Genomic DNA, 26,813 nt, shown 5'->3' with positions numbered 1-26,813 from the left:
ATATAGCCTCCTACTCCCCTAATTAAATGAGAGTGAGTAGAAACTGCAAAAATCCGACATATAAAATCTACGAGGAATGGTGATAGTGGTTGCGCAATGAATATATTTAACGTGGCTGAACTGTACACTTAAAATGGTTTAAATGGTAAGTTTTATGTTATGTATTTGTTACTGCAATAAAAAAAAATTTAAATATATGAAGTTTCATCGGCAGCATCTTTACATCTGCCCTGTGCTCGGAGGTGATACAAACACGTGTGAACTATGGGTCGCCAAGTCCTGAGTGAAGACGGGGGTCCAGTGCATAGGCTTCGCGACCTCTCTTTCCCACCCACAGGGCCTTCCAAGTCCCTCTGTCCTTCCTCCCGAGTGCCTATGCTGGCTGCCACTGGGCGGGCGGGGCTGGCAGACTGGTCCAGCTGCCCCCAGGATGCTCTGGTGCCCTGGGAACCGAGGCCGGTTCTTGAGGGGGCTCCAGCCGGGCCTGGACCACCAGAATCACCCTGCCCAATTCCTCAGGAAGGAGAAGGCGTGGTTCATTTGCACCCTTCCTCAGGGGCTCTGCTGGGGGCAGGAAGGGGGTGCTCCAGCTGGATGTTCCTGAAAGGATCCTGACCCTGCAAGGGTCACATCCCCTTTCTGAGACTCCTGGGAAGGAAGACCCTCCCCCATCACTTGGCCAACCTGTTCCCAGGTGCACTGGATCAGGGAGAGGAGGAAGATAGGTCAGGCACCTGCGGTGATGAAGGGAGCCACAGACAGGTGGGGGTAGGGGTAGCTTGGCGGGGACAAGCCCTTTCGACCTCTGCAGTTTCTACCTCTGAAATACGTGAGCTCCGGCAGGGTGGGGACTTGGCTCGTTGGCTGCCATCTCCCCGGGGCCTAGAGCAGGGCTGGTATACAGTAGGCGTCCAATAAATGCCGAGGGACTGAATGAATGGCCGAATGGGTTGGACAGGTCAGTACTGAGGGCCTCCGGCTTTAGGGGCCCATTCACTCGTGGACTCAAGGTTTCCCCTCGTGCATTCATTCCTCATTCATTCGTTCCTCCCTTGCGCGCCCTGCACCCATTCATTCATGCGCTCCGCCATTCACGCCTGCACGGTTCATTCATTCCCTGCCCCGCCGCCATTCCTTCCCGGCTCCGGCGCACACGTGGCACCCAGCACCCCAGCACCGGGGTCCGGCCCCGCGCCCCCCGAGTGCGCCCCGGCTGGGCGCTGCGGGGGGAGCCGCCGATCCAGCCGCGGCTGCGCGGGGCCGGGGCTGGCGGGGAGCCGGGCTGGGGGCGGGGGGCGGGCGCTCCCTGCGGGAAGCCGGGCGGGGTGGGGGAGCCCCGGCCGCGCCGGCTCCGGGAGCGCTCGGCCTCGGCGGGCAGGGCGCGGGCCCGGGGCGGCGGCGGCGGCGGCGGCGAGCGGCAGCTGCCCGCGGCCATGTGGACGGGCGGCCGGCGGCCGGGCCGGCTCCGCCGGGCGGTGAGTACCTGCGAGCCGGGAGGGCGCGGCGCGGGCACCGGCGCGGAGGCGGGGCGGGGCCACCCACGCCGCGGGGCGGTCTCCGCACGGCGACCGAGGCGGCCGGGCCCCCCCGCTCGGCCTCCTCTCCCTCCCCGCGGCGCCCCCTCCCGTGCTGGTGGGCCAAGGCCCCGCCATGGACGCTCCGCTGGCCGGGAGGAGCCGGCCGGGCACTCTGGGGAGCCGGGCATGCTCGGGGCGGGGCGGGGGCTCGGCCTCCGCGCGCTGTCCTGCCCCCAGAGCGCCGGTCCGGGCTCCCGGGGCCCATTGGCGGGGTCCTTATCCCCACCTCGCGCGTCGCTGCGGCGGCAGGGAGGGTGGGACCCGGGGCCAGGGCAGGCCTGAGGGTCTGGGACTCGCCGCTGTGTCCGGGGGTAGGCAGGCCTCCTCCTGCCCTGCGTCAGGGGGCAGGGCCAGACCCCGCTGGGGGAGGCCGGCCCCAGAGATAGACCCAGGAGCCCGAAAAAGGCTGGACCAGGGCCGGTTCATTGAGCGTGTGCGGAGCGTGGGCGCGCGCCAGCCCCAGACACCCTCTCTCTCATTCAGCACCTGCAAGGCAGGTACTGTTAATTCCTCAGTTACAGGAGAGGAAACTGAGGCTCAGGGCTGGCCCAGGGCCGCTGGGCTAGTGTGCTCTGGAGCCCAGCACGTTGGATGGGAATTTCTGCCCTAGCGTTTCCGCTTCCTGCCTGGTGTAGAGGTATTTCCTTCCTCGTCTGGGCCACACCCCATCGCCAGTGTGGTTCTTTGGGGGCAGGAACAGCGTGGGTGATATCCTGGAGTCTCCTGAGCCAGCAGGATAGGATTGGAGTAGGCACCCCAGCGTGAGTGGGGGTGGCTGAATGAGGAGCACTTGCAAATGTGGAGGCCCGGATGGCCAAGGTCACCCCACCTGCAGACCAAGGGTCAAGGCCTTGGGCAGTGCGTGGGACAGGGTCTTTCCAGGTCTGGCTCCTTCTGAGGCCCCAGTTCCCTAGATCTCTGCGGCCGGTGGAGAGGTCCTTTCCCTTCTCTGGGCCCCGGCCTCCCACCAACCACAGCAGAGGCCCTTCCCACTCCTAGGGCCAGGGAGGACTGTGGGAGAAAGCCCCTTGTAAACTGTGGTGTGCGGACTCCGCCAGGCTGTGTGGCACTGCCGGCTGGGGCAAGTGGCTCATGGAGGCGGCTCTGCCTGGCATCTGTGATGTGCAGGGCGGGAGGCAGCAGCACGGGCCCTGGCAGCATCCCCGAAAACCCTTAATTTTCCTGACTCTCACTGTAATCAGGGCGGCACAGAGAAGCGAGCAGGGTGGCAGATGCGGCTTCCTCCCGGCTGCTCGCTCGCCGGCTGGGGCGCGGCGGGGCTGCGGGGGGACCCTTTCTGAGCGATCGTCTCATATTTATAGATCCCCGGTGCTCTGTGTTCCCGTAGCGTCAGAACCTGGAGCTGTTCGCACCTGGGTCTGAGTGGGGATGTCAAGGGCTGCCTGGAGCCCCCCGTCCCGGGACACGGGCCTTCCATGGGCTGCTGTGGGATGGGGGGCGTTGCCAGGTCAGGGAGGAGAAGTGAGTCAGAGCAGTCTGGGAGATGATCCCACCCACTTTCAAAGGCTCGGGCACGGGGTCTGGCCCACAAATGTGCCATTTATTGAACACCTACTACGTGCCAGCCACACATCATCACCACTTGGGAGTGGTTCCTCTACTCCTGTAGGTCCTTAACGATGTTGAAGAAGGAATAAATGAATGAATGAATGAATGAATGGGAGGGAGGGAGGGAGGAAATGAGAGCGGTCCGTGAATCCACGGCTTGTTCGTTTATAGTCTACGTATAATTTTCCAGATTCCAGGAGGCTTGTGAGGCCCGAGGGCTGAGTGGGAGCTGAACAGGTGTGTCCAGGTAGCTGCACAGGCCAAGGGCTGGGTGTGCGGGAGAGAGTCCAGGGATCCGAGAGGCTCGGTCCTGCTAAAGTCTGGAGGCCAAGGGCATAGCCTTAGGGCAGGGAGAAGTGACCTCGCTTCTCAAAGCAGGTAAAGATCACGGGGGCAAAACCAGGAGTGGCGCCCCAGGCTCACTCTGTTGACCTGGAATTACACCCCCTTCCCTGCCCCGGAGTCCCCTCCTGGTTCCCTCTCCTGCTAGTGACCAGCCTGGGAGGCCTGCATGGGAGTCTGGGGTCTTGGGTCCCCTGCGCAACCTCGAGCAAGGCCCCAGCCCTCTCTGGGCTCAGCATCTGGGCTCAGCAGCTCTCACAGTCAGGCTTCTGCAGCCTGAGAGCAGGTGGTAAGCTGTAGGGGGAGAAGCTGGCCAGAGCTATCTCTATTGGTCTGATGTTATAGTGAGTGAATGAATGAATGAGTGAATTCTACATTCACCTAGCATATTCTCCAAATGCACCCCACTCCGTGCCGCTCATTGGGGCCACTTAGGGTGAGCCCTTCATGAGCTCAGTCTGTCAAGACACCCGGACCCTGACCAGTGCAGTAGGTGTCCCTGGCTTTTCCTGCCCCCAAGCCAGGAAGGTGACCCAACAGTGGCCACAGCCCAGCAGGCCATGAGTCTGAAGGCCAGTACACCAGCCGCTGAGGGCTACCTGGGATCAGCTAGTGCCCAGCTCTGAACTGGACTGCAGATCTGCAGTCATTTTTCAACTAGCAGGACTTGAACCAAGTCGGGGATGGAGAGGGGCCCAGGCTGGGCCCTGCCTGGTGCAGACGGGCGTGGAAAGTGCCTGTCATGCTGCGCGAGGCGTGCGCAGGGATTATGGGGCATGCGAAGCAATGTGGGTAGCCTGAAGGGGATGGCGGCTGGATGGCAGACGGGCAGGCGAGGATGGGAGGCGTGCAGCAGAACGACACAGCGGATGGATAGGTAGAAACCTAGAGGAATAGATGGATAAGGGAAGAAGGCGATGGATGTAAATGGTGAGATGGACAGGGGTGGATGGGAGGATGGACGGAGGAGTGGATGAGGACACAGGACTGGGTAAGTGGACTAAGATACCAATGGTGACGCATGGGCGGACTGATAGATGGGAGGGTGTATTTCTGATGCACGTGGCAAGATCGGTGTGAATGGGATGGGTGGACCTAACGCGGATGGAGAGATGTCGGCGGATGGATGGGTAAAGGGACGGCTGGAATCAGGACTACGTGTGAGAGGATGGGGGGTAGTGGAGGTAGTCGATGCGTGGTGCTGGGGTGGATGCACGAGGACCCGAATGACGTCAGGAAGATGATGGCACTGGGAACGGGTGGAGGGACGGAGGTCTGTGTGTCGATGGATGCGTGGATGTCAGCACGGAGGGGTGGCTCGGTGCATGGATGGACCTGCGTCGGTGGGCGGACGCATCTGTGGATGCGGAGATGTTCGTGCGGGTACGAGAGACAGGGAAGGACGCGTGGAAGCGTGGGTGGGGGGGTGGGTACCGGGACGGCAGGACGAGGGGCCGGGCGAGTGCGTGCCAGCGGGCGGCAGGTACCAGCGTGGGAGCGTGCCCCGGTGCACGGAAGGCGCACGCCAACGGCCGATGGCGACGGGGTGGACGGGCGCTTGGATGAGTGGAGCACCTTTAGTCCCCGGATGCTGGTGTCTCGCTCACGTGACCCCCGTCGCTGCTACATGACACTGTAGCAGGGAGGCTGCAGGGCTGGGGCGAAGGGGCCTCAGGCCTCTCCAGCTGCTGTTGCTGGAGGACACACTCAGGGAGCGAGGAAGCCGCAGTGCGGCCTCTTGTAGAGATGGGTGATCAGCGGGAACTCCTGCAGGGGCGCGGGGCGGGGGGGGGGTACTTCTTGGAAGATCTGGACTGCGCAGAGCATGTGCGTGGATGCTGGGGACTCGAGGCAGCTAAGGTCTATGGCTACCCTCAAGGATTCTCAGGCCGGCACAGAAATGTCCAGAAGCAAGCAGGCCAAGTGATTAAAAGAACAGGTGTGAGGCTTCTCGGACCCTTGATGTCCTCATCTGTAAAAGGGGGGTGGATGGTAGTAAAAACTTCTGCCAGGAAGCGAGGGAGGCTTACGGAAGGCGAACGCACCTGTCGGTGTTTGCTGAAGGCCGCGGCACGAGGCAAGCCATGGCTGTGTGCCGGGGACCCTCAGAGCCCATGCCCTCCTCTGTGAAGTGGACGGCGACTCCCGCTCAGGAAGTAAGCTTAGGAGAGTTCAAGGAGCTCGGGGGCGCTTAGCGGATGCCCGGTGTGCCCATCCCACGGGGTCCTGCTGGCGCCCGTGGGTGGGTCTTCCTGTGCCAGCCCCAGGAGGCAATGGCAGCTCGGTCCCTCCTCTCAGAGCTCATCACAGCCAGTGCGGGAAAGGGGCAGGCAGCGGCAGAGGGACCGGGGGGTCCTGGAGAGGAAACGGGGGAGTGTATGACCTCTGGGGCTCCTAACCAGGTCTGCCGCGTCTGAGCTGTGTGACCTCGGACGAGTCACTTCGCCTCTTTGAGACTCTGCTCCTCCAAGCACAAAACAGAGTTCACGGCCGCCCCACCTCACAGGGCTGGCCGGGATTCAGGCAACGGTGCAGATACCTGCCCAGCACAGAGCCCGGGGCCACACGGCAGGGCTCGGGCAGTGGGCCTGAAACAGATGAGTTAAGAGGCCTCACCGCCGTGCCAGGAGAGGTGAGCAGGCCCAGGCCGCCAGCGCGGCAGCCGACGGCATCCTCCCGGGCCTCGGGCCCAGGCGGCTGAGAGCCAGTGGGTTGTTATGACAACGGGAACTTGTCTGATGCAGCCGGCAGCTCTGGGAGAGGCTCAGAGGCCCGGCTGGCCAAGGCCCTGAGAACACTCCTGCTACCATATGAGCTAGGGAATGGACAAACTGGAGCCCCATCCTAATGAGCCCTGAGGTCCTACTAGGTGCCAGGCTCCATGTCGGAGGCGTCCAGTGTGTGTCCTCTTCCCAGTGCTGCCTATGAGCTGGGAATTGCTCTGTCCCTGTGCAGTGTGGGCATGTGACTGCCCAGGGTCCTGCTCGGCTGCTGGAGAGGACTTTGACCCTGTATCTGCCGGCCTCCAAGCCCTGTTCCCACTAGCAATAGAGAAGGGGCCGGATGTGCTGCCGTGGAGGGCACTGTCCAGGTATAAAAAGGTGGGCCTCAGGGGACAGCCGGGGGGACACTGTGTCCTTTCCAAGAGCCCTCAGTTCCTCTCGGTGCTCCCCTCACCATGCCCAGCCCCGGTGAGGTCCACGCCGGGCTGCGAGTCCTTGCAACTCAGCGGCCTGGGCCTGGGACGCGTCCACTTCCACATCCTTTCGCGAACTGCTTGCTGAGCAGCTGCTGGGTGCCTGGCCCCGTGCGGAGACCTGGGGTAACATGGTGCGTGCATTCGAGGAGGACACAGATAATAAGCGAATGGTCACGAGCGTATCAGCTACGGTGGGGGGCCACAGAGGGAGAAGAGCAGGGGTTGCCGGGGGCTGTCGCAGGGCCCCTGATCTAAGCCGGCGGAGAAAGGCGACGGGCTGTTGAGCTGGGGCCCTGGGAGTTGGGTGGGAATTCGATGATGGGAAGGAGGGCACGGGCAGGGGAGGCCGGAGGGCTCTTGGCAGAGGGAGCAGCACACGCAAAGGCCCTGAGGCCAGATGGCGCCATGTACTGTTTAAGAACTTGCTAGAAACTTCGGGGGGTGGAGTGGGGAGCGGTGCACAGCAGCGAGGACAGAGGACACTGGGTTATCAGAGCCTCGTGGGGAACGTGAAATACGACATCGTCTGGTCACCCGGTCCGTGATTTTAAAATTTCGCGCTGGCGTGTTTCTGGGATGGGGTCAGGGCCGTGGGGAGGGGTGATGGCAGGTGTCCCCGTGAGACGCGGTGGCACCTGGAACCAGCAAGGTGTTGATGGAATAGAGGGAGGCGGTCAGGTCTCGGAGGAGCAGACTCGCCGAGGGCGGGGTCAGGGAAGAGGGACAGGGAGGGGTCCGGGCAGCTCCCGTCCGGTCTCGAGCAGCTGAGCTCATGGAGTTTTTCAGACGTTCGGTCAGGGGTACCGCGGGTCATCCAGAGAGGTGTGAAGCTGAGCCCAGCAAAGAAGGGGTCCCCAGCACTTGATGCGAGGTGTCCAGCCTCTGCTAGGTGGGCGGGGCCCCAGGGCACAGCCATGAGCAGGTGGTGCCAAGGAGAGCCTAGGCCATGCTCCGAGCAGCACCACTGGCCAGCGCTGGGGGTGGCAGTGGCCACCGGCTGGCCAGCCAGGGGCCTGGGACTGCCACCCCCCAGCACACCTTCCCTTGGCCCATGCAGCTAGATCCCAGGAAGGAGTCCTGCCCGGACCCCCGAGATGCCAGGGACAGGCCCATCCCCCTTCACACAGAGGAGGAAGTGCCGAGGCCCGGCTCCGCCTTAGCCTCCCTGCCTGAGCCGACCTGGGCCCACAAGAGCCAAATGCTCCAGCCTCGCAGGGTCATCAGCCGCTGCATCCCCCGTGTACCGCAGAGCCGCTAGCAGTGGAGACTGGAAATAGCCATGGCTTAAAGAAGACAGCGGGCTATCGCTCTCAAGTTAGAGACGGGCCAGAGGCGGAGGCTGTGGTGCAGGTGCCGGGTGCCTTTGGTCTCTCTGCCCCTCCATTTTTTACATATGGCTTCTGCCTCACGGTGCGACAGAGCTGTAACAGTTCCGGCCATCACTTCCACATTCCAGATAGGAAGCAAGAGGGGGAGCGGTGGGAGCAGCAAGGGTACCACAAGCCGCAAGCCGCAAGCTGTCTGATCCCTTTTGCCGAGCCCTCCTAGAAGCCACACCCAACTCTGTTTATCTCATTGGCCACCCCTGGCTGCAAAGGAGCCTGGGAAATGCAGTTTTTTATCTATGTGCCTTGCCTCCTAGAATAAAATGAGGGTTCTTCCCTAAGGAAGAAGGGGAGAACAGCGGGCAACCAGCAGCCCCTCCACACCGCACCTGCCAGACCAGCGCAGTTGTAATTTCCCTCCTCGGGCCCTGGTCTGGCCCTGTCGTGGTGGCCGTCACCACTGTACGTACGTGCCCAGCACCCCAGCCGGCCGAGGAGACGGTGGGATGTTGTGTGTGGAGTATCTGAGGCCCAGCCCGGGGCCTCGGCAGGTGCTCATCCGGTGCAGACCGCCTCCCCAGGCAGAGGCAGAGCCCAGGACATGACCTTGTCCTCTCTAGCACTTTCTAAGCCCCGAAGCCCAGCACCCATGTAGTGAGAATCGATCCAGGGGTGGGAGGTCTCCCCTCCCCCCACCCCGCTCCATGCTGTCTGGATCGATGATGCGCAGGCGAGCATTCGGCCGATCACTCTGGCCAGTGAGGGATGGGTGGCTCTGACGCCCCGAGAGGAGGTAGGGATCCCAGCCCCGTGGGAGAGAAGAGGGGTCAGCGGCGCACTGGGAGAGGCTTGACCGTGGACTAAGAGGGATGCTCTCAGGAACCAGCTCCGAAGCCCGGCGCTCTGACCCCAGCAGCCCCGGGCAAGGTAGCCATGACGCCCCCGCAGAGCCCAGGGCCGAAGCCCCCAGGAAGGGAACTTGCAGTGGAGACCTTCAAAGCCACAAACTAAGCCCCGGCGCAGGTCGGAGCCCCGAGGGCCCCACATCCGTCCCCAGCTGGGCGGCCTGGCCCGGCAGAGAGGAGACACCGGCATCGCCAGGCCGGCTGTCGGCCCCGGAGTCCCCCGGCCTGGGCCGCGCGCCCGCCCCCGGCCCCCTCGCCCGCCTGGGCCAGCGACAGGAGGCCAGGCGGCCCTTTTCGAGGTTCCTGGATGAGGTCACTGTCCGGGTGCTAGACCCCAGGACCCTGGAAGCCTTCCAGGGGCTCAGAGGCCACAGCCTGGAGCCTCCTCCAGGTGAGCGAGGCCCAGGTGTGGCCCGGGAGCCACTCGCAGGAACTGCAGCCCCGGAGAAGACCCTGGCCCTGAGCCCCGCGCTGTCTTCAGAGGCAGCAGCCGAGGCTACAAGCAGAGGTGGGCCGGGCCGGGTGGCGGAGACCAGTGGGCCTCACGTGGGCAGCGGCGAGCGTGGAAGCCAAGCTGCTTCCCCCTGGCAGCCTGCAAGCCGGGTGAGTCTCAACCCCAGATCACACCCCGACCCCCCGCCCCCCAGCAGCCAGCGGGGCAGAGGTCCCCTGCGGCCCCTTCCCTGCGCCCTCTGTATGCCATTTCCCCACCAGTCCCCGGCTGACCTGCTCCGAGTTTCCAACCACCTTTTTCTTAATAGCTGCAACAAGGAAGACCTCGTGCCAAAAGAATGAGTCTCTAAGGTGAAATTTCTAGCTCTGGGGCAGGCCGGCAGGACGCGCGTGCCCGAGCGATACCGGTGCCGCCGCGAGCGCTCGGCCCTTTACCGGTGCCGCCGCGAGCGCTCGGCCCTTTACCGTGGATTCCGTATCGCGCCTTTGCATCTCCAAACCGCAGACACCCTCCGCGTGGGGTAGGCCGTCACGGTCCCGTCAGGCAGGCAGGTGGGCGCGTGTCCCTCATCGCTGCCCCCATTTCCGGACACTGGAAGCTGGGGCTCTGGGGGAGGGGCTGCACTTGCCCCGGGGCACGTGAGTCATCTGGGCTCCCACCCGTGTCCTCAGATCTCAATGCAGGTCTCAGCACCTCCGGGCGCACACACACTCGGGGCTCAGGCGGGTGGGTGAGAGACTCCGTGCCACCGTAGCTGTCCTGGAGATGTGCAGAGCGTCGGGGTGCTGGCACCCCAGCCTCGGCGCTGCCCTTCTGTCCCCTGAAACATCTGCGTCCCCTGGGGCCAGGGCGCATCCTCGTGGGCTGTTGGGGACGCCGCCTCTGTCTCCGGGGCCTCCATCCTAACTTCTCCCAGCACAGGATGGAGGCGAGGGCTGCAAGGCAAGGTTGGTGGGGCTCTCGACCAGCGCCCCCCGAATGGCTTTTCTGTGGGGTAGGTTGCTTTAAAAACAAAATCCTGAGCGAGCGCGATGGCCGAAGGTTTTTGACCGTTTCCTGGCGCCGTTCTCACTCTTGGTCACGGCCTCAGTGCCCGCCCGGGGTTCTCAGCTTGAGGTGGACTCGGTCAGCTCAAGGGGCTGCTGCCCGCTGTGTGACCTTGGATGGGCCACCCGCCCGCTCTGGGCCTCAGTTTCTGGAGCCGTGAGAAGGCGGTGTAAGGGATGTGCCTTGTCACGGGGAAGGAAAGCATCCAGCAGGAAGCCCTCGCCTCGTGTCCCCGGGCTCCTCCACAGGGCCCGGTGACCCAGGCCCCCCGCCTCTGCAGCTGTGGGGTCGGCACACCTCGCAGACTTCCCTCTGGGGACCGCCGGGCCCGAGGAGGGCCCAGTGACGCCCAGGCCTCCGGAATATTTTGTCTCAAGGCTCCTCCGACATGTCTCTCGGGGCTGCCAGGCAGCTCAGGGCCTCGGGGACCATCAGAGTTCAGCGGTGGGTGCTGGGATGTGAGGCTCTGTGCTAGGGCCCGGCCAGGAGTGTCCCGCCCGAGCCGCTGGCGTCAGCTCCCTGGAGCAGGAGCTGGGCATCGGTTCCTACCTTGACTCCATCTCCCCGGGGCCGTATCGCATGGTGGGCCCCCACCCTGGGCCCCCTCAGCTCCAGCCTCCCATCAAATACTCAGAACAAGCCAGTGAGAGAGACTAGGGGCGGGCCCATCTTGCAGACCAAGAACCGAGGCTCAGACGGCTGAGTCCAGCAGGCCACGGCCCCCTCCACGTCTGCCCGTGTGGGGCGGGATTAGAGATAAAGGGTGAATGGCGCCTGGCACACAACAGGAACTCAGCCCCCGGGATGACAATGGCGATGAGGACGACGCCAGCCCCTCGCCTGCCTGTCCCCTGCCTGCCCGGCTTGGACAAGCCTAGAACAGTTCCCAGGGTGGGCGCGAAGCTTTGGGGGAGCAGGGCAGACCCGTGGCTTCCCGTCATCGACCCGCAGGCCATTTCTTGAGGACAATGCCTGGAGTTTCACCGCTAACCACTTCAGGGAGGAAACCACAAACCAGGGGCAGACCCCGGGTTTCCATTCCGTCTCTGTGCCGTCAGGCTGAGTGGCCATGGGGGACCCTGGTCCTCCTCTTCATCGTCCAGCTAAAAGGAAACCAGTGCAGGGGGTCGCTGGGACCTCCGGCTGTCACTGCCCACAGACCTGGAACCAAGGCTCACTCATACTATAGGGTGAATGACCTGAGTCAGCCATTTCCCGAGAACGAAAGGGTCAGAAGAAGAGAGCGGGAGGGACAGGGCCGGGGTCTTGGAGGGAGAAGCTGGCTGGGTGGGATTTGTGACAAGACCCCGAATGCCAGGTCTGGAAGTCCTCGGAGCTGTGGCTGGATTCTGTCTGAGGGGCTTCCCCACCGAGTGGCCTCAGCAAGTCACTGCACCCTCCGGGCCTCGGTCTCCTCATCTGTAGGACGAGCTTGAGTGTTGGACAGCACCTCTCCCGCCTCTGGAGGGGCCGCTGCTTCCCAGCTCCCCAACTGTTTCCACGTGGGAATGTGGGCAGGAGTTGCCAAATCTCCCAAAATTTCAATAGAAGCCAAAAATACAGATTTTAAAATGTAAACTCTCCCAATTTTTAAATGTTGGCTCAAATGTTTTAAAAAATTTTAAACCCTCTTGCAGGCCAAATACAACATGCCGATGGGCCAGATTTAGCTCAGGAGGCCAGTTTGCAGCCACTGGCCTAGCCTTTGGCAACCACACGCAGCTGGCCGTGCAGAGCCAGGCCGGCAGGGGGCTCGGGCAGGGAGTGGCGGGGGCAGCCCTCAGCCTGCGGCCAGGCCCTCTGGAACCCCAAGGGGGAAGGTCATTCTTGGCCCCGTCTGGGGACAGCCCCAGGTCAGGGCCTGGGTTCAGGTCCCCAACTTGCTGAGTGACATTAGGCAAGTGCCCACCGGTCACACGTGAAGAGAGAGCCCAGCGGCTCACCCTGGCGTCACAACCACAGTTTTGGCGTATGACCCACCGCGTGTCCAGCACAGGCTAGCCCTGGGTGATGCCGAGGGACGCAAGGCCAGCTTCTCACCTGTGACACAGTCTGTGACCCTGCCAGTCCCTCTGCCCTCTTGGAGACGCCTGCCTGCTCTCCGTCTGTCTGTCTCCTTGCCTGCTCCTTCTCCGCCTGGGTCTCTCGTCCCGGCCCCTACCTGAACTCTGCCCCGGGCGGAGCCCCTCACCCTCCCCAGCAGCGCTCCCTGCCTTGGCCATCTCGCCTGGTGCGGCGGCTTTGTCTCTGTGCTGACCGCTCCCAGATTCCCTTCTCCTGGACCTGCTTCTGAACTCCAAAGCGCACGTGCCCAGCCCCTCATCTACGCTCCTGCTGGACGCCTAGTAGACACCCCTGGGTCCGAACCCCGATTCCCTCGCCGCCCCCGTCCAGCCGCTCGGGCCGAACATTCGGTGCCGTCTTGGGCGACTCTTTCTTCCGCACCCACCGCTCGTCTGTGAGGGCATCCGAGCGCCTCCCCCAGGCCCCACCCCGGTCCCCGCCTGCCGGGGTTTGCGCGGGCGCCTCCAGCCGGACCCCCCGGCAGGCCCCACACTCACCCCTCGGTGTCTCCTCCACTCAGCAGTGAGACAGATCCTCCTCTGTTCAGCCTTTGGGGGGGCTTCTGATCCCCTCGCGATAGAAACCAAAGTCCCGACAATGGCCCGTGAAGCCCCCCGACTCGGGCCCTGCTCCCCACTGGTGACCGGGTGCTCCCCAGGCTCTCCAGGCACCCCACTCCCACCAGTCTGACCTCCTGGTTGGCAGCAGCAACCCCAGCCCGGCCCAGCCCCGCCTTCCCAGCAGGGCGTCCCAGCAGATGCACTGGGACAGGGACGCTTTGCTGATGTCTGGCGCAAGCGGTCTGCCCCTCGAGAATGTCGTCGGCACTGTGGGGGCAGGGGGCTTCCTCTCGTTCGTTCACTGCCGAGTCCCCTGGAAGAGGGCGCGCAGTGAACGTTTGTCGAATGAATGCAAGAAAGCAAGGAGTGGTGTAAGCATCTCAGAAGGGCAGCCACCCCAGATGACCAGATTAAAAGGCCAGCCCCCATAGCCCTTGAGAAGCTCTGTTCCCAAGAGAGTCACTTACACGCAGGCCACCTTGTTATTCACAGTGTCCTCGAGATTTTCCATTCTCCTTAGAGGAAGGATTGAGCCCAGAGAGGTTGAGAGCCTTGCCTGAGGCCACACGGCTGCATAGGAGGCCCACCCAAGTTGCTCTTGGTAGGTGGCCCTGTCTTGGTCACACCTGGGATTCGTCCCTCGCCACAGGCCTCATCTCTGCCCTTGGCTTGGTTCTTCTCTTGGGAGTGTGGTTGGGGGAGCAGGATAAGGGGGAAACTGGGGAACCTGGAGCTCAGAGTAGACATGAGGAGACCCTTTCGGGGCTGAGTGCTGAGGGTAGGGGCGGGGAGGCCGGCCCCCAGCCCCGAGGGAGGGCAGGACCGCTTCCCGTCGCTGGGTGAGTGGGAGACAGAGCTGGGACCAGAACCCAGGCCCCTACGTCCCAGATGTGGCCCTCGGCCCCCGGCAGCCGCCCTGATTCCCCCTCTCAACAGTTTTGGGAACCACACATTGGGGGCGGGTGGGCAGCAATGTGACCTGGCCAAATGGTCCAGTAAGAGAATTTCCACACCTGCTCACAGGGGCCAGAGCCGGATGCTGGGCAGGGCTCTGGGTACCAGTCAGGCTCGGGGGCCCTCCAGCGTGGGGGTGGGCTTTGGCGAGGGGCACGAGGTGGTGTGTGAATGATGGGGGCTGGGAGAGCGGGCAGCCGCTGCTGGGGTGGCGTGTAGATGCCTCCGGCTGGGGGTCAAGGGCAACCGCATTCATTCTGCCATGGCACCTGCCACTGGAGGCCTCTGGGCCGGGCCCCAGCGGGGGAGGGGAGGGGGTTGTTTACAGTGCAGGGAGAGCAGGGGTGAGGTGGGCGAGCTTGGGACCAGCATGGCCAGCGTGTGCCAGCTGAGGGGCGGGTGCAGGGGTCAGAGGGTCAGGCGGGGTCCAGTCAGGACTTACCAGCCCTCTCTGCAGCCTGACCGGTGGCACAGACCTTCCGCCCTTCACTGCTTCTGGGGACGGCCTGCTGTGTGCCTCGGTCACCATGCCCAGGTACCCCCGGGAGGGCGGACGAAAGCCCCAGCCCTAAATCACACTACCGCCTGCAGCATGCAAGGGTTTTCCTCTTGGAGCCTCTGTTTTTGCATCTGTAAAATGAGGTGGTAAGAGCCGCCTCTCTAAGTCTGTGTGAGGATGAAATGAGATTGAGTTTCAAAGGCCGCACTGCGTGGAGTAAAGGGTGAGTGTACCCTTTCCTGCCCCAGGTGGCCGTCCTGAGTCTCGGAGTCCCACAGGGCGTACGTAAAGGAAGCCGGCAGCAGGAGGCAGGTGATGGGGCTGCAGTGGTCGCCAGGGAGCTCAGGGTTTGGGGGGGACAGGCGTTGTGGGGGAGGGGCCGGCAGGTGGCAGGTGGGCTGAGGCAGGGGGCGCGTGGCGCAGTCTAGTTTGGCCAACAAATAAGATACGCGTCGCTGTTGGGAAGTAAAGGTGGCAGCTAGGCTGGATCACCCAGAGGGGACACGTGGGGTGTTCGGGGCAGACAGTAACGAGGTCGCAGGTGTGTTGCAGGAAGGGGCATTGGGCTGTGAATGTAGGGTGGCCTAGAGGGACAGTACCCGAGCAGGGTAGACTGTCCCTCTGATGGCACCCTGAGTGCTCGCCTGTGTCCCACCATGACAGGAGAGTACGGGACCCCACGTGCCTGTGTGTCTCCGGAGGGGCCAGAGGGTCCCTGAGGGTATTTTCTACCCCATCAGCTCACGCCGGGGTCCCTGCACGTCCCATAGGCCCCGCATGCTCACAGTCGCCACCTGCCCCTGCCTTCCTCCTAGAGCGGGAGGCACCACCACCTTTTGGCCGGATGCCCAGGTCATGCCCCCAGGGGAGTCTGCCCGGCCCACCAGGAAGCCCTCCGCTAACCTCGGCGCTGTGAGCGAGCCATTCCGTGTGCTGGCCTTGGTTAAAAATGGCATCTCGGGAACATCCCCAAACCTCGTGATTATGAATCGCAGAGTCGAAACTTGAACATGGGGCTTTGACACCAACACCGAGACCATTGCCAAAGGCGCGAGGCCTCCCCAGAGGGCCAGCCTCACTGCCATCCCTGCTCCCTGGCCACATACACAGTCACGACTGCTCAGCGGCCCACATCCAGAACTTACCCGCCCCCCGCCCGCCTGGCGGAGGAGCAGGGCTGGTCCAAGGACACAGCTGGGGAAGACAGGCCCTGCCCCAGGGAGCCCACAGATGCTGTGGGGACATTAACCCAACAACTCTGCTGGGTCTCCCTGGAGGGCTTCCTGAAAGAGGCGGCCTGTAAGAGTGAGGGCAGTGGTTATACCACAGGCACCAGGTCTGGGGAGCATCTGAGAAGGCTCGGCAGGATTCCGGAACAGCAAAGTAAAGGGACCCCTTCCCTTCCTTGGCTGCTGCCCCGCCCATCCCCCACCCCCTGCTGCCAGGGCAGCTCAGCAGCCTCTCGGAGAGTCCCTTCCTGAGGGAGAAATTCCCAGACAGGCCTTTTAGAAGAGTCGAAACAGTCAAAGTAAATAATTAATGCTAGATTTTTTAAATTAAATTTTAATACATTCTTATTAATTTTAGACAAACTTCCTAGCAAGTTATTCACTGTGAGTGATGGAGGCACTGGGAGACATGAGAGATGTCCCAGCCTCCGGGTGGGTAAGGCCTCCCAGGACTGGGGTCCGCGCCCAGTTGGGCTGCTCTCTGCGCTTAGCTTGCCGCGCTGGCAGCGCGGGACTGCCGGCCGCCCTGCCCTGCTCCGCCAGCGGACGGACGTGCACGGGGTGGTGGGTGGAGGTGTCACTGTTATTTTTGTGATTTTGCTGATGGCGATCCCAGCACTGGAGTGCGGGTTTCATTTCTCAACCATTAGCCCCTGGAGGCGGGGCCCGCCACTTTGGCTGCCCCCTCCCCGCTCCAAGAGCTTAGAGCAGAGCTGATGAATGAATGAATGAAGATCCCTCCGTGGATGAACGAGCGACTTTCGGGTTAGGTTCTGAACCTGGCTGGGGCTGACCCTCCCAACAGACGGCTCCTCCCACCCTGCGTGCTGGCTGGGGGAGGCCAGGCCCGCTGGGCACCCTGGGGGCTGGGGGGAGGGTGCTGGAGCAGGGACAGGGCTCCTGCGGGGAACCGGCGGCCCGGAGGGAAGAGACTGGAAAAGACTAGTCGTGGTGTGGCAGGACCCAGGCATGCATTGTCCGTCCTTATTGAGCGCCTGCTGTATGCTGGGATATAGCGCCGTGAGCGCGGCGATGGGGACGCGGCGAAGGTGGGCCTGGGGCACATAGCGGGGTTGGGGGAGGCGTTGGCTGAGCAGCCAATCTTCTTCTTGCGGGAGGAAGACACGCAGAGGGGGTCTGGGCTCGCGGTCTCAGACAACTTTCAGAGTGTCGGGCATCGCGTCTGGCCGCTCATCCGAGGCACCCCGGGGATCCTTTCTTCGGAAATTCCTTCCCCCGTCCCAGCCCTTTCGCAGCGCGCGGTGAGGAAGGGCAGCAGAGCGCTGCGTCCGCAGCCCCCGACCCCCAACCCCAGCTTGCAGGTGAGGACACTGCGGCCAGGGGAGTCCCGGGAAGGCCTGCCCGGGCACCCGGGGAGCTGGCGGCCGAGTCTGGCCCAGGTCCCCGGGCCAGGCCTCCCGGCTCGGCGCTGACGGCCGGGCTGCGCCCTCGCCCGGCGGGGCGGTGGGGGAGGCGGTGTGGGGCCCGGACCGGAGCGGAGCGCGCTCCCGGCGGACGCGGCCACGGCGCCCCGCGCGAGGGGCCGGGATGGGCAGTCATCAGTCTTCCCAGGTGTGTCGCGTGGTCCCTGGGCTCAGCACCCCGTCCCCCTTTACTGCCAGCCATGGCACGGAAAGACAGGAGAAAGCCCCCGGGAGCGGCCTCTCCGGAGTGATGGAAGGCCCGCCCCGCGCCCCCCGCTCCGCGCAGGAAGTGCGATCCCGCCCGGGCCGCTCGCGGTCCCTGAGGTTCGCTGGCGCCCGCAGGGTTAACGGCAACGGTGGGTCCCGCAGCCTGGAGCTCAGAGGGGCTGCCCGGCTGCTCGGGGCTGTGCCGGGAGGGTCTCCGAGGCGCGCGCGGGTGGGTCTGCGCAAGCCTGGCGGGGAGCCCCGCCGGCGAGCCGGGCGCGCAAGGGTTAATCCCTCGGGCCCGGGAGGGGCGGGCCTGGCCCGGAACCCCAGAATCTGAGGGCAGCGGGGTCTCTGATTGAGGAGTCTGAGGTCCTGAATGCCATCACCCTCGGATCGCGTGAGTGTCGGGCTCCGCATTCCCGTATGGCCCCAATTCCCCGATCCGAACATTCTCCCACTCGGAGATTCTGAGATGCCGGGGCTCGGCTTTTTCGGGAGGGAGCGCGGGGCTGGAAGGGTTAACGGGCGGGGTGGGGGGAGGGTGGAGTGGCAGGGAGGGGGGGTGGCCAAGGCCAGGGGAGAGTTAACGGGACCCAGCCGGGTCCCTCTCCTTTGGGCGAGCGCGAGATCGCCCCGGACCGTGCCACCCCAAGTCCCCGAGCCAGCCCCCTCCTCCCTCCCCGGGGGGCGTAACTAGGTGCTGGGGAGCGCGGCGGCCCGGGCGGGCTCACCTGTTACTCGGCCGCCACCCACTGAGTCCCAGAGACCGCGGCCGGGGACTGGGGGCTGGGGGCGCGCGGGCCGGGCTTCCCAGCGAGCGAGCCACGCGCCACGCGGGGGTGCCCCGCCGCCGCGCCCGAGTGTGCCCGCGGTGCCCAGCTCCGCGCGGCGCGGCCACGGAGCGCACGCCTCTCGCCTGCTGACCCTCTCGTTTGGTTTCTCGCAGGCCTCTGCCGCAGACATGGAGAAACTCAGGTGAGTGGAGCGTCTTCGAGCCTCGGCTCGCGGGCCGGGTCGGGGTCGGGGCGCCGGAGGGCGAGGGGAGAGCGCATCTCCGGGGCGCGCCCGCAGAGGGGCTGCCCGGGCTGGGGTGCGGTGTGTGGTGCGTGTGTGCGCGGCGAGACATTGGGGAGCGCGCGCGGGGGGCGCCTCGGCCGGGCCGGGGCCGCTTCGGCTGGGGGCGGGGGTGCGCCACCAGGCCCCGGCCGGCCTCGGTGGTCCGCGCGCCCTGTCCCGGACTCACGATTGTCCCCCGGGACCCGCCGCGTTTCCGCTCCTGCTGTTAGGCACCGGTCGCGGGCGCCGGCTGGTCCCCCCAACCCCCAGCTGACAGTTGCCTGGTTCAGAGCTTTTAAGTTTACGCCTCGTGGGGGCGGGGATGGGGGATGGAGCCCTCGCGGCTGGCCACGGCAGTGGCATTTTGGAGCCATTTTGGGGGAATCCCGCGACGGCGTCTGGGGAGTGTGCCCTGCGGCCTCGCTCCCGGTGCTAAACTTTGCGCCCTTGCGCCTCCCCCGTCTCCCTTCGCGGCCCTGCGCGGCAGGCCCGGGATCCGCGGATTTGAATATTCGCGACTTCCTCCGAGACTTCCCTTGGCTATCCCGACCCCCACTTTGGGAACAGCCCTCCCGGGTTTTCCTTCCGGAGTCTGAGCGAGGCGCCGTGTGGGCAGCAGGCCCAGCTTCGCCGCTGGGTCCCGCTCTGTCCATCCGGCCCGGGTCTCTCGTGCGCCGCGCCCCCGCCCTTCCCCCAAACACGGAACCGGCATCCGTGGGGAAGACTCTAGGTGGCAGGGTTCCATTCCCCGGGGAGCCAGCAGAGCCCTGGCTAGGCGCAGGGTGAGGAGTCTAGGGGCCAGGGGCCAGGGGCCAGGGGCCAGGGGCCAGGGCCTCGCCAGGTGACTCTTAATGCCCTGGGCGAGTCACTTGGGAATGCCCAGGTGGGTGCCTGGGACAGACAGGTGGTCTCACAGAGACCCCAGACTGGACACCAGAGCAGGGCCATCTCCTGGCCACTGAGCTGGAGTGCAGCCTTCCCTGGTGGGCCCCTCAGGGCCAGGACCTGTTTGCCCTGGGCTGGGAGGAGGGGTCCAGTCTGAGATTACAGGCGCTCAGACGGAAAACCTGTTGTCTGTCAGGCAAGCCCATCATGTCATGGTCAAGGTCCAGGGGGGCTGGTGAGGCCCAGAGAGCAGCAACCTTGGCTCTGGCCACACAGCGGCGCTCAGGCCTGAACCCCTGCCGCTGCCCCCGCCCCCCCAGCACTGGCTGTCACCTCGCCAGTGCCCCCACCAGGGCTGGGGGCCTGTGAGAGAGGGGACAGCGGGGGCTTGAGGCAAAAGCAGCAGTCATGGGGCGCCCTGAGGCCAGCCTGGGGGGCCCCCTCTGTGGCTTTCTTCCTCTTTCCTGCCCTCTATGCTCCGCTAAGGCTCCTGAGCACCCATCTTTGTGCCCTGGGGAATAGTAGCAGAGACATGGCCCAGCGGGGTTGGGGACGCAGGTGCATAAGTGGGCCGGGCGGACAGGCGAGCCAGGTGGCAGATCCACCGCCCAAGCTGCTGGAGGAGCCGGGCATCTCTTTGCTGGGCAGGCTGACGGCTGCCCCGGGCTGAGTCCGGAAGGCTGGTGGCGGTGGCCACATGGCCTTTTAGCCCAGCATAGCCTCCAGAATCAGGGAGGGTCCTGCCTACCTCTTCCCCTCACCCCATTAGTGTTCTCAGAGCTGCTCAAAGGAACTTTCCAGACCATTCCTTCCTGGCCAGTGAGGGGGCTGCCTCTGGAGGCTTCTGTCCTAAAGTTAGTGCCAGGGGTCTGGAACCAAGAGGCCCAGAGGAATGTAGGGGAAGCTGGTCAGCATGGCCTCCCACAGGGAAGGTCACAGGGTTCGGGGTCCCACGGACTCAGTGTCGCCCAAGTCCTGACCCTTACTGGGCCTCAGTTTTCCCTCTGAAAAGTGGATGTCTAACATCCCGCCATGCAGGACTGTTGGGGGAATGCATGAGCTACCGTGGCTGACACCCCCACTGGGACCTGGCCCATGGCAGGGCCCAGGCAGAGGGTCACGTGGGGCATCGGAACCACAGACTACAGGCTTCCCAGGCAAGGGAAGATGCCTCCAGGGTCCCAGCGTGGGGTCCTGGGGGCCCGTGCCTCCTGCCTGCACGGCGTGGATCTGGGACCTGAACCAAGAGGGCCTCCCTTTGTCCCTCACCCCTCACCCTACACCACCCCAGGCTTCGCTGGTCCAGTGAACGCTTTTCGAGTGAGGAAAAAAGCTATGTCACTGTGACCCCCAGCAGCTGCCCGTGTGGGCAGGGATGGAGCTGGGCTCTTGCCCCAGCCCGTGGCCCGGCTTCCCGGCTCCCACTCCCCGCCGCCCGGCCCGTACTGCCACTGCTGCGTCCCAAACAAGCCGTCACCTTCGCGGCTCTTCGCCTTTGCCCATGCCATTCCCTCTGCCCAGAATGCCCTTCCACCTGCCTTCTTGCCCACGCGACAAACTATTTGTCCTCCCTGTCGCCTTTTCTCTGTGGCTTTTGCGACCTCTCGCCCCTCACCCCCAATTGGCTTTACTCCCCCTCTATGTACCAAGTCCCACATTGGACACTGAGTCACACTTCGACTCAGGCTGGCCCTTCAGATCAGGGACACTGATCCATCAACAAATCCTTCCAGAGATCCTGGGTTGGGGACACTGGCCTGGGGAATCAAGGTGGGCTTCCTGGAAGTGGGGACACTTGAGCCCAGACTTAAGGGAGAAATAGTAGTTTGCAAGGAAGACGGACAGGATGGGCCTTCTAAGAGCTGCAAAGGCCCCGGAGCCTGAGGAAACAGGATGTGTTCCGGCAGACAGGCGAGGGGCGGGGAGGGGAGGTCCCCAGGGCTTTCCTTGCCACCTGGCGTGTCCTCTGTTCTCCCCTCGATTTCTTCAGCCCCAGTACCGGGCAAGGGCTGGCACGCAGTAGGGCTCCCCCAGTTCTGGCCGCTTCTGCTCTGGCCTGGTGTTTGCCCCCTGCTCCTTGCTCCTCCCTGCTCCCTCGGCTTCCCTGCCTCTGGCTGCTTGAAAAACTCTTCCAGTGACACTCAAGTATTTGCCGAATTTAGCAAGTCCCAGCTAGGCTCTCCGTGTGCACAGCCAGCTGTGCCTCTAATCCTCCAGTTAATCCCCTCCTCTGCCTTCCTCTGCGCAGGGTCCCTCTGCCCTCGCCCCCCGCCGCGGCCACTTTGTCTGCTCTGTGCCTTTGGGAAAGCTCCTTTCTCTGTGAGAGCTTCAGTCCCCTCCTCTGTCATGTAGGAAAGCAGGTCAGTCGCCTCACGTGGCACCTGGGACTCAGAAGGTGCCCAGGAGAGCCAGAGCTATTCCCAGAACAAGTCCACCCCTCCCCCCCAAAATAGAATAGTTGTGAACGGTCGTGAGCATATAGAAAAAGTAATCAAGGTCCATGAAGTTTAGGACAACCACTTGATGACCCCCACCCGGACCGGTTTGAATGCTGCCAGCCCCCCCCGAGTGCCCTCCAGGACCCTTCCCATCACAGCGCCCTCTGGCTCCCCCAAGGCCTCCAGGATCCTGACTTTTGTGATAAGAGACCTGTTTTCATCAGTCTGGTCACCTACGTGGAGAGCACAGCTGACCGACACAGTTACCTTGCCTGGTCTAGAACCTCACATACACAGTCTTTTAGCCACGGCTTCGGGCTGGCTCTTTTTCACCAAAACATCCTGTTTGCAGGAGTTGCCTTCGGTGGTGCGTGGCGCTGTTCGTGGCTGGCTCTCTTGGGGGACAGCATTTGTGAGTGAAGTTACTTTAGTCTGTTTATCTGATGATGGACGTCTAGGCAGCTTCCGGCCTGGACCACTGAGAACGAAGCTTCCATCCAGGTGATCTGGGGAAAGCGTCTCTGCATTTCTGGGGTGTACCCCAGAGCAGAACGGCCGGGCCACAGGGCATGCATCCGGCCCGCTTTAGAAGATAAGGCCCCACTCTCCTGGGTGTTCTGCCGGTCACCCTCACAGCAGTACCTGGAGCTCCTGCACCCCCACAGCCTCCCAGCACCCCCACAGCCTCCCGGCACAGGGCACGTGCGGGTGGCGAGCGAGGTGCCGTTCCTTGCGCCTTCCTGGATTACTGCGGATTCCATGTGGTTTTCCTCTTTTGTGGGGTCCGTGCCGTCTGTCCATCAAGCTGCCCCATTGATCTCTAGGCGCTGCTCAGACAGTCCCCGCCGGGTCCTCTGACGAAATGCACCCCTCCCCCCCCCCCCCACTGCTCGTTCGCTTCTCCCTCTTTAAATGGTCCTCTGATGAACACAAGTTCTTATTTTTCATTCTTTTGAATGTTTCAGGCTTTTACTGTTCGGTTCAAGGTTTTCGTGTCTTGTTTAAGAAACTCTTCTGATGTCATGAAGTTATTGGCTTTTTTCCACTCGACAGTGATTTTTGTGTACAGTTTGAAGTTGGGCTCCTTTTTTTTTTTTTTTTTTTTTTGCACACAGACACCCGAATGTTTTTGCCCATACTCTTCGAGTTGTTCATATGCTCCATATTTGTTGTGGTCCAGCCCATGCCAGATGCCATTTTCCTGGATGTTGGAGGCACCAAGGGGAAACGCCAGGCTGATGTCCTAGAGCTAGGGACACACGGTTACCAGGTCCCCTGACGGCTGTGAAAGCACGCCGACCTCCTCTCCCCTGGCCCACCATTCCCCTCCAGCTGCCAGGTCCCTGCACGTTCCGCAAACATACCAGACGGGCTCCCGCCGCAGGGCCTTTGCACGTACTGTTTCCGTCCCCAGGTGGCCACGTGCCTCCTGCCTCCCCTCCTTTCACATCTTCCTCAGTGTCATTGGGAGGGGGGAGCTTTCCCGACCACTCGTTTTGCCTATAGTTATAGCCCCCTCGCCCTCCCCCTCACCCCTCCCCAACACCCTGACCCCCACTTGACTCATGGTTTGTTTTATTTATTTGTCTTCATTATCCGTCTCTCCCAGAACAGCAGCCCGCCGGCGATCCCCAGTGCTTAGAATGGGCGTGTAGTAAATGCTCAGACCGAACTGTGAGGAAGAAGGTGATGGAGGACTGCTTTTCCCCACTCTCCGCGATGCACAAGAGGGTGCTCCCGACTCTACCCCACAAGAAGGGGAGTGTAGGGGGGCACTTGTGCCTCCCGCCCCCTCCCCCGGCCCTCAGAGAGTGGTGGGGTTTTTTTTTTTTTTTGCTTTTTTTTTTTTTTGATCATCCACTGATTGGCCCTGAGAGCTGCAAGAGACTCTGGTGGAGAGATTTGGCCTCAACTTTCCACCTTTTGTCTCCTCCACTCTACCCTGAGCAGGCCCAGTCTCTCCCTAAGTGTTGGCCTTCAAGGCGCTCTAAACCTGGTCCCAGTGGAAGAAGGTCATGGACTAATTCTCACTAAGGTGCGAATGACTGCCTCATTTTGATTTCTCCCTTGGGGAGTCAAGGCATTACAAAGGGACCCTCCATGTGGATGGTTCTCTCTTAACTTCTTCTGCCCTGCCCTTCAACACCTCCTGTCCCCACAGCCCATCTGGGTCCCCACTCTTCTGCAAAGGCTCCCTGATGAAGTATGTGGTTAAAAGGGTAGATTGACCTGGGTTTGAATCCCAGTTCTAACACTTACCGGCAATGTGGGTTTGGGCAAGTTTCTGAACCTCTCTGATCCTCAGTTTCTGCACCTGTGAAATGGGGATGATAATAATAATAATAATACATTGGAAAGTGTTTTGAGCATTAAATCGTTAACGTGGAGGTCGGCACGCGGCTGGCGTGTGTGGGCTGGTAACCGCCTGCTCTGCCTCGGGCGGTCTCGTCTTGCCTAGGCCCTGTTTCTCCAGCCATTGGGCAGGTGATATCACGCCCGCTATGGAGGAGGGGACCCACGAGGCGGAGCAGGACATGTGACCCATGGCCCTGGATTGATTTACGACCGACCGACCGTGAGAGGATTCCAGAGTCAGGCAGGGCGCCGGCTCTGCTCACCCCCGTACCGTCTGCACTGGTGCTGAGGAGGGCGCGTCCCTGGTCCTGGAGTTTCAGGGCAGAGATGTGCCATGCGCCTGCCTATTTCTCGGCATTGTGGGTCACCCCGTCGGCCACAGGCAGAGACCCAGCCCCGACCGTGATCTCTGGGCCTCTGCTCGGGACCAGGCGCTGTCCCCACAACTAGTGGGGAGTCAACTCCTGTCCCCCGTCCGTTGTGGGCCCCACTGAGGCTCAGGGGCGCATGGGCCATCAGGGCGCCGGTGTCAGGGGCAAAGTGTCCGTCTTATTGGAGTTGCTGCCACCAGGGCAACGGGGAGAACAGACAGGGCAGGTTTGGGGGCACGCGGGGTGCTTGCGGGTAACGCAGCAGGACCCGGAGCCAGGTCTCCTGGGCTCCTCAGCCCTCATGGCCAGCAGTGTGGGGGGGACGCTGCCGGGCAGGGTTTGTACCTCTGTGTCCTGTGCCCTGGCAGGAGGGGCGAAGGCCAGGGCTGGGGCACCCGTGGTGACCGCCCTGGCGAGCGGAGGCTGTCCTGGGAAGGGCTCTGATCCTGGTCCCGTGCCCACTAGCCGGGCGATGGGCCTTGCGGGGGGCGGGGCGCAATGACAAAACGCCATGGCACGCAGCGGCCTCCCTCGGTGATGCAATGGGGGCGAGCTCGGCGGAAGCTTCCGGAGGAGGTCGCGATGGTCACAGAGGGGGAAACTGAGGCCCAGAGGGCCGCCTCCCCCCTTGGCACCACGGTCATGGCGCCAGGCCTGTCCTCGCAGACTCGGTTTCGGCCTCGGGGGGTCTGCTGTGGGGGTGGGGGGTGCGGGGTAGGCCTGGGGCTGAGGGCGGGGCAGGACCAGCCAGGCCCCCAGCGCATCCTGCAGAGGCTGTGGGCTGCGGAGGGAGCTCAGGGCTGGGGCCGGCCGCCCCACGCCCCACAGGGCAGGGTCACCGCTGATCCTCCCACGGTCCTAATCACCACTGTGGTCCCTGGATTCCAGAAAGCAGGCCCCCCCGCCGATCCAATTACCGTGTTCCCTTGTCTGTTTGCAGCGGTGAGCCGGCTGGTGCGGTGGTCAAATTAGTGAAGCCAGCGTGGGTCCCTTGGTGGGCAGTAATGAACCTGATCATCAAAGTGTTGATGGCGGCCCCTTCTTACCTGGGCGCAGAGCAGGGCCGGCAGGTGCTGGGAGGTTAATTTGGGAGCCGCGCAGGCAGCTCCTTATCGGGTGCAGGGCTGACCCCGTGGTCATTCCATCTGCCTGTCCTCCCCTCGACTCCCCCACCCCGAACACTGGGGGAGGAGGGCAGGTATGGCCTCTGGCAGGGGAGGGGGCCAGGACCGGGTGTGCATAGTCTCGCCCTCCAGGCCCCCCAGTCCAGAGGAGGAGACGGCCAGGAGACTGACGACCAGCAGTGCCCACCTGGGTGCTGGGAGAGCGGGGGCCGGGCCGGGGTGCCCAAGGCGTCCTGCACAGCTGGGCAGTCGGGGGGGGGCTTTCTGGGGCCCACTGTGTCTCTTGCCTCACCTCTCCTGAGGCAGCCGCCTTAGGGGTCCCCGGTCCCGGCTCAACGACCAGGGGGATGGCCCCAAGCCCAGCCTGCTGCCAGCTCTTCCCCTGGGGAGCACCACTAGGCACTCAGGGCCTTCTGCTCCCCCTGCCCCCGGCCTGGCTCTGGCCACAGTCATGGCAAGGTGCACTCTGGCCCCAGGCAGGATGTCCTCCCCTCTGGGCCTGGTCCCAAGCTGCACCTTCTGTGCAGACGGCTGGCCGCAGTCCTGTTCTCCGTGACCGGCCGGGTCATCTCTGTGCAGGTGCAGGAGGCCTTCCTCCACGGGGTCCCCTCTGGCTCCCTGCTGGGAGCGCCAGGTGAATTTAAATTTCAGATAAACAGCTGGATACTTGTTTAGTGTATGCCCCATGCAAATCTGGGGACACACGTACACTAACCCCTTGCTGGCTGTAGACCTGAAGGTCAAGTTCCAGCTTCCTGTGATCCTTTCAGGGAGTTCAGTCTTTGCAGGAAACAGGAAGCAACTCCTTTGGGCCGGGCCAGACAAACAAAACCGAACCCTAAAGCGCCAGAACCCCAAGGCAGGAAACTCCCAGAGCACTGCCGAGGAGCATTCGGGGTGCACTGCTGGCCGGCCCCCGGCCTGTGGCCCCTGAGTGAGCGCTTTCCCCCTCCGAGCCTCAGCTTCCTCATCTGTGTGTTTTTCATTCATTCAACAAATGTGTATTGGGCCCTCCCGCCTGCCACGCTCAGGGGAGGCCTCACCGAGGAAGCTGCACTTGGATGTTGAATAAGGGGGCGGAGGAGCAGCTGTGGGGATACTTGGGGACAGGGATCCGGCGGCAGGGACAGCAGGTTTGAAGGCTGAGGCAGGAGCGTGCTCGCCGTGGCTGGGGGCCGGGCAGGTGGAAGGTGCAGTCCAGGAGGGATGGGGAGGCCCCGGGCCCTCAG

At 63.4% G+C, this 26,813-nt stretch overlaps 1 protein-coding gene across 12 annotated transcripts in view; it reads left to right on the top strand.

Moving 5' to 3' along the window:
• Positions 1–1,307: 1,307 nt before the first annotated feature.
• Positions 1,308–26,813, top strand: part of BEGAIN (brain enriched guanylate kinase associated) — a 45,330-nt gene continuing 19,824 nt past the window's right edge. For 3 of the 12 annotated variants that reach the window (XM_036238483.1, XM_036238481.1, XM_036238475.1), the window contains exons 1-2: positions 17,223–17,296; positions 18,302–18,330. In XM_036238483.1, coding sequence (XP_036094376.1) covers positions 17,273–17,296; positions 18,302–18,330 — 53 coding nt within the window. In that variant the 5' untranslated portion in view covers positions 17,223–17,272. Of the gene's footprint in view, positions 1,476–1,759; positions 2,460–14,916; positions 16,774–17,034; positions 17,047–17,222; positions 17,297–17,333; positions 17,505–17,535; positions 17,753–18,301; positions 18,331–26,813 lie in introns of those variants that run through there. The other 9 variants (XM_036238480.1, XM_036238474.1, XM_036238473.1 and 6 more) reach the window with 8 other exon arrangements.

This window comes from Rousettus aegyptiacus, unplaced genomic scaffold (assembly GCF_014176215.1).
Source record: "Rousettus aegyptiacus isolate mRouAeg1 unplaced genomic scaffold, mRouAeg1.p scaffold_m13_p_3, whole genome shotgun sequence".
Classification (NCBI taxonomy): domain Eukaryota; kingdom Metazoa; phylum Chordata; class Mammalia; order Chiroptera; family Pteropodidae; genus Rousettus; species Rousettus aegyptiacus.
This window is presented reverse-complemented; position numbering and strand designations above follow the sequence as displayed.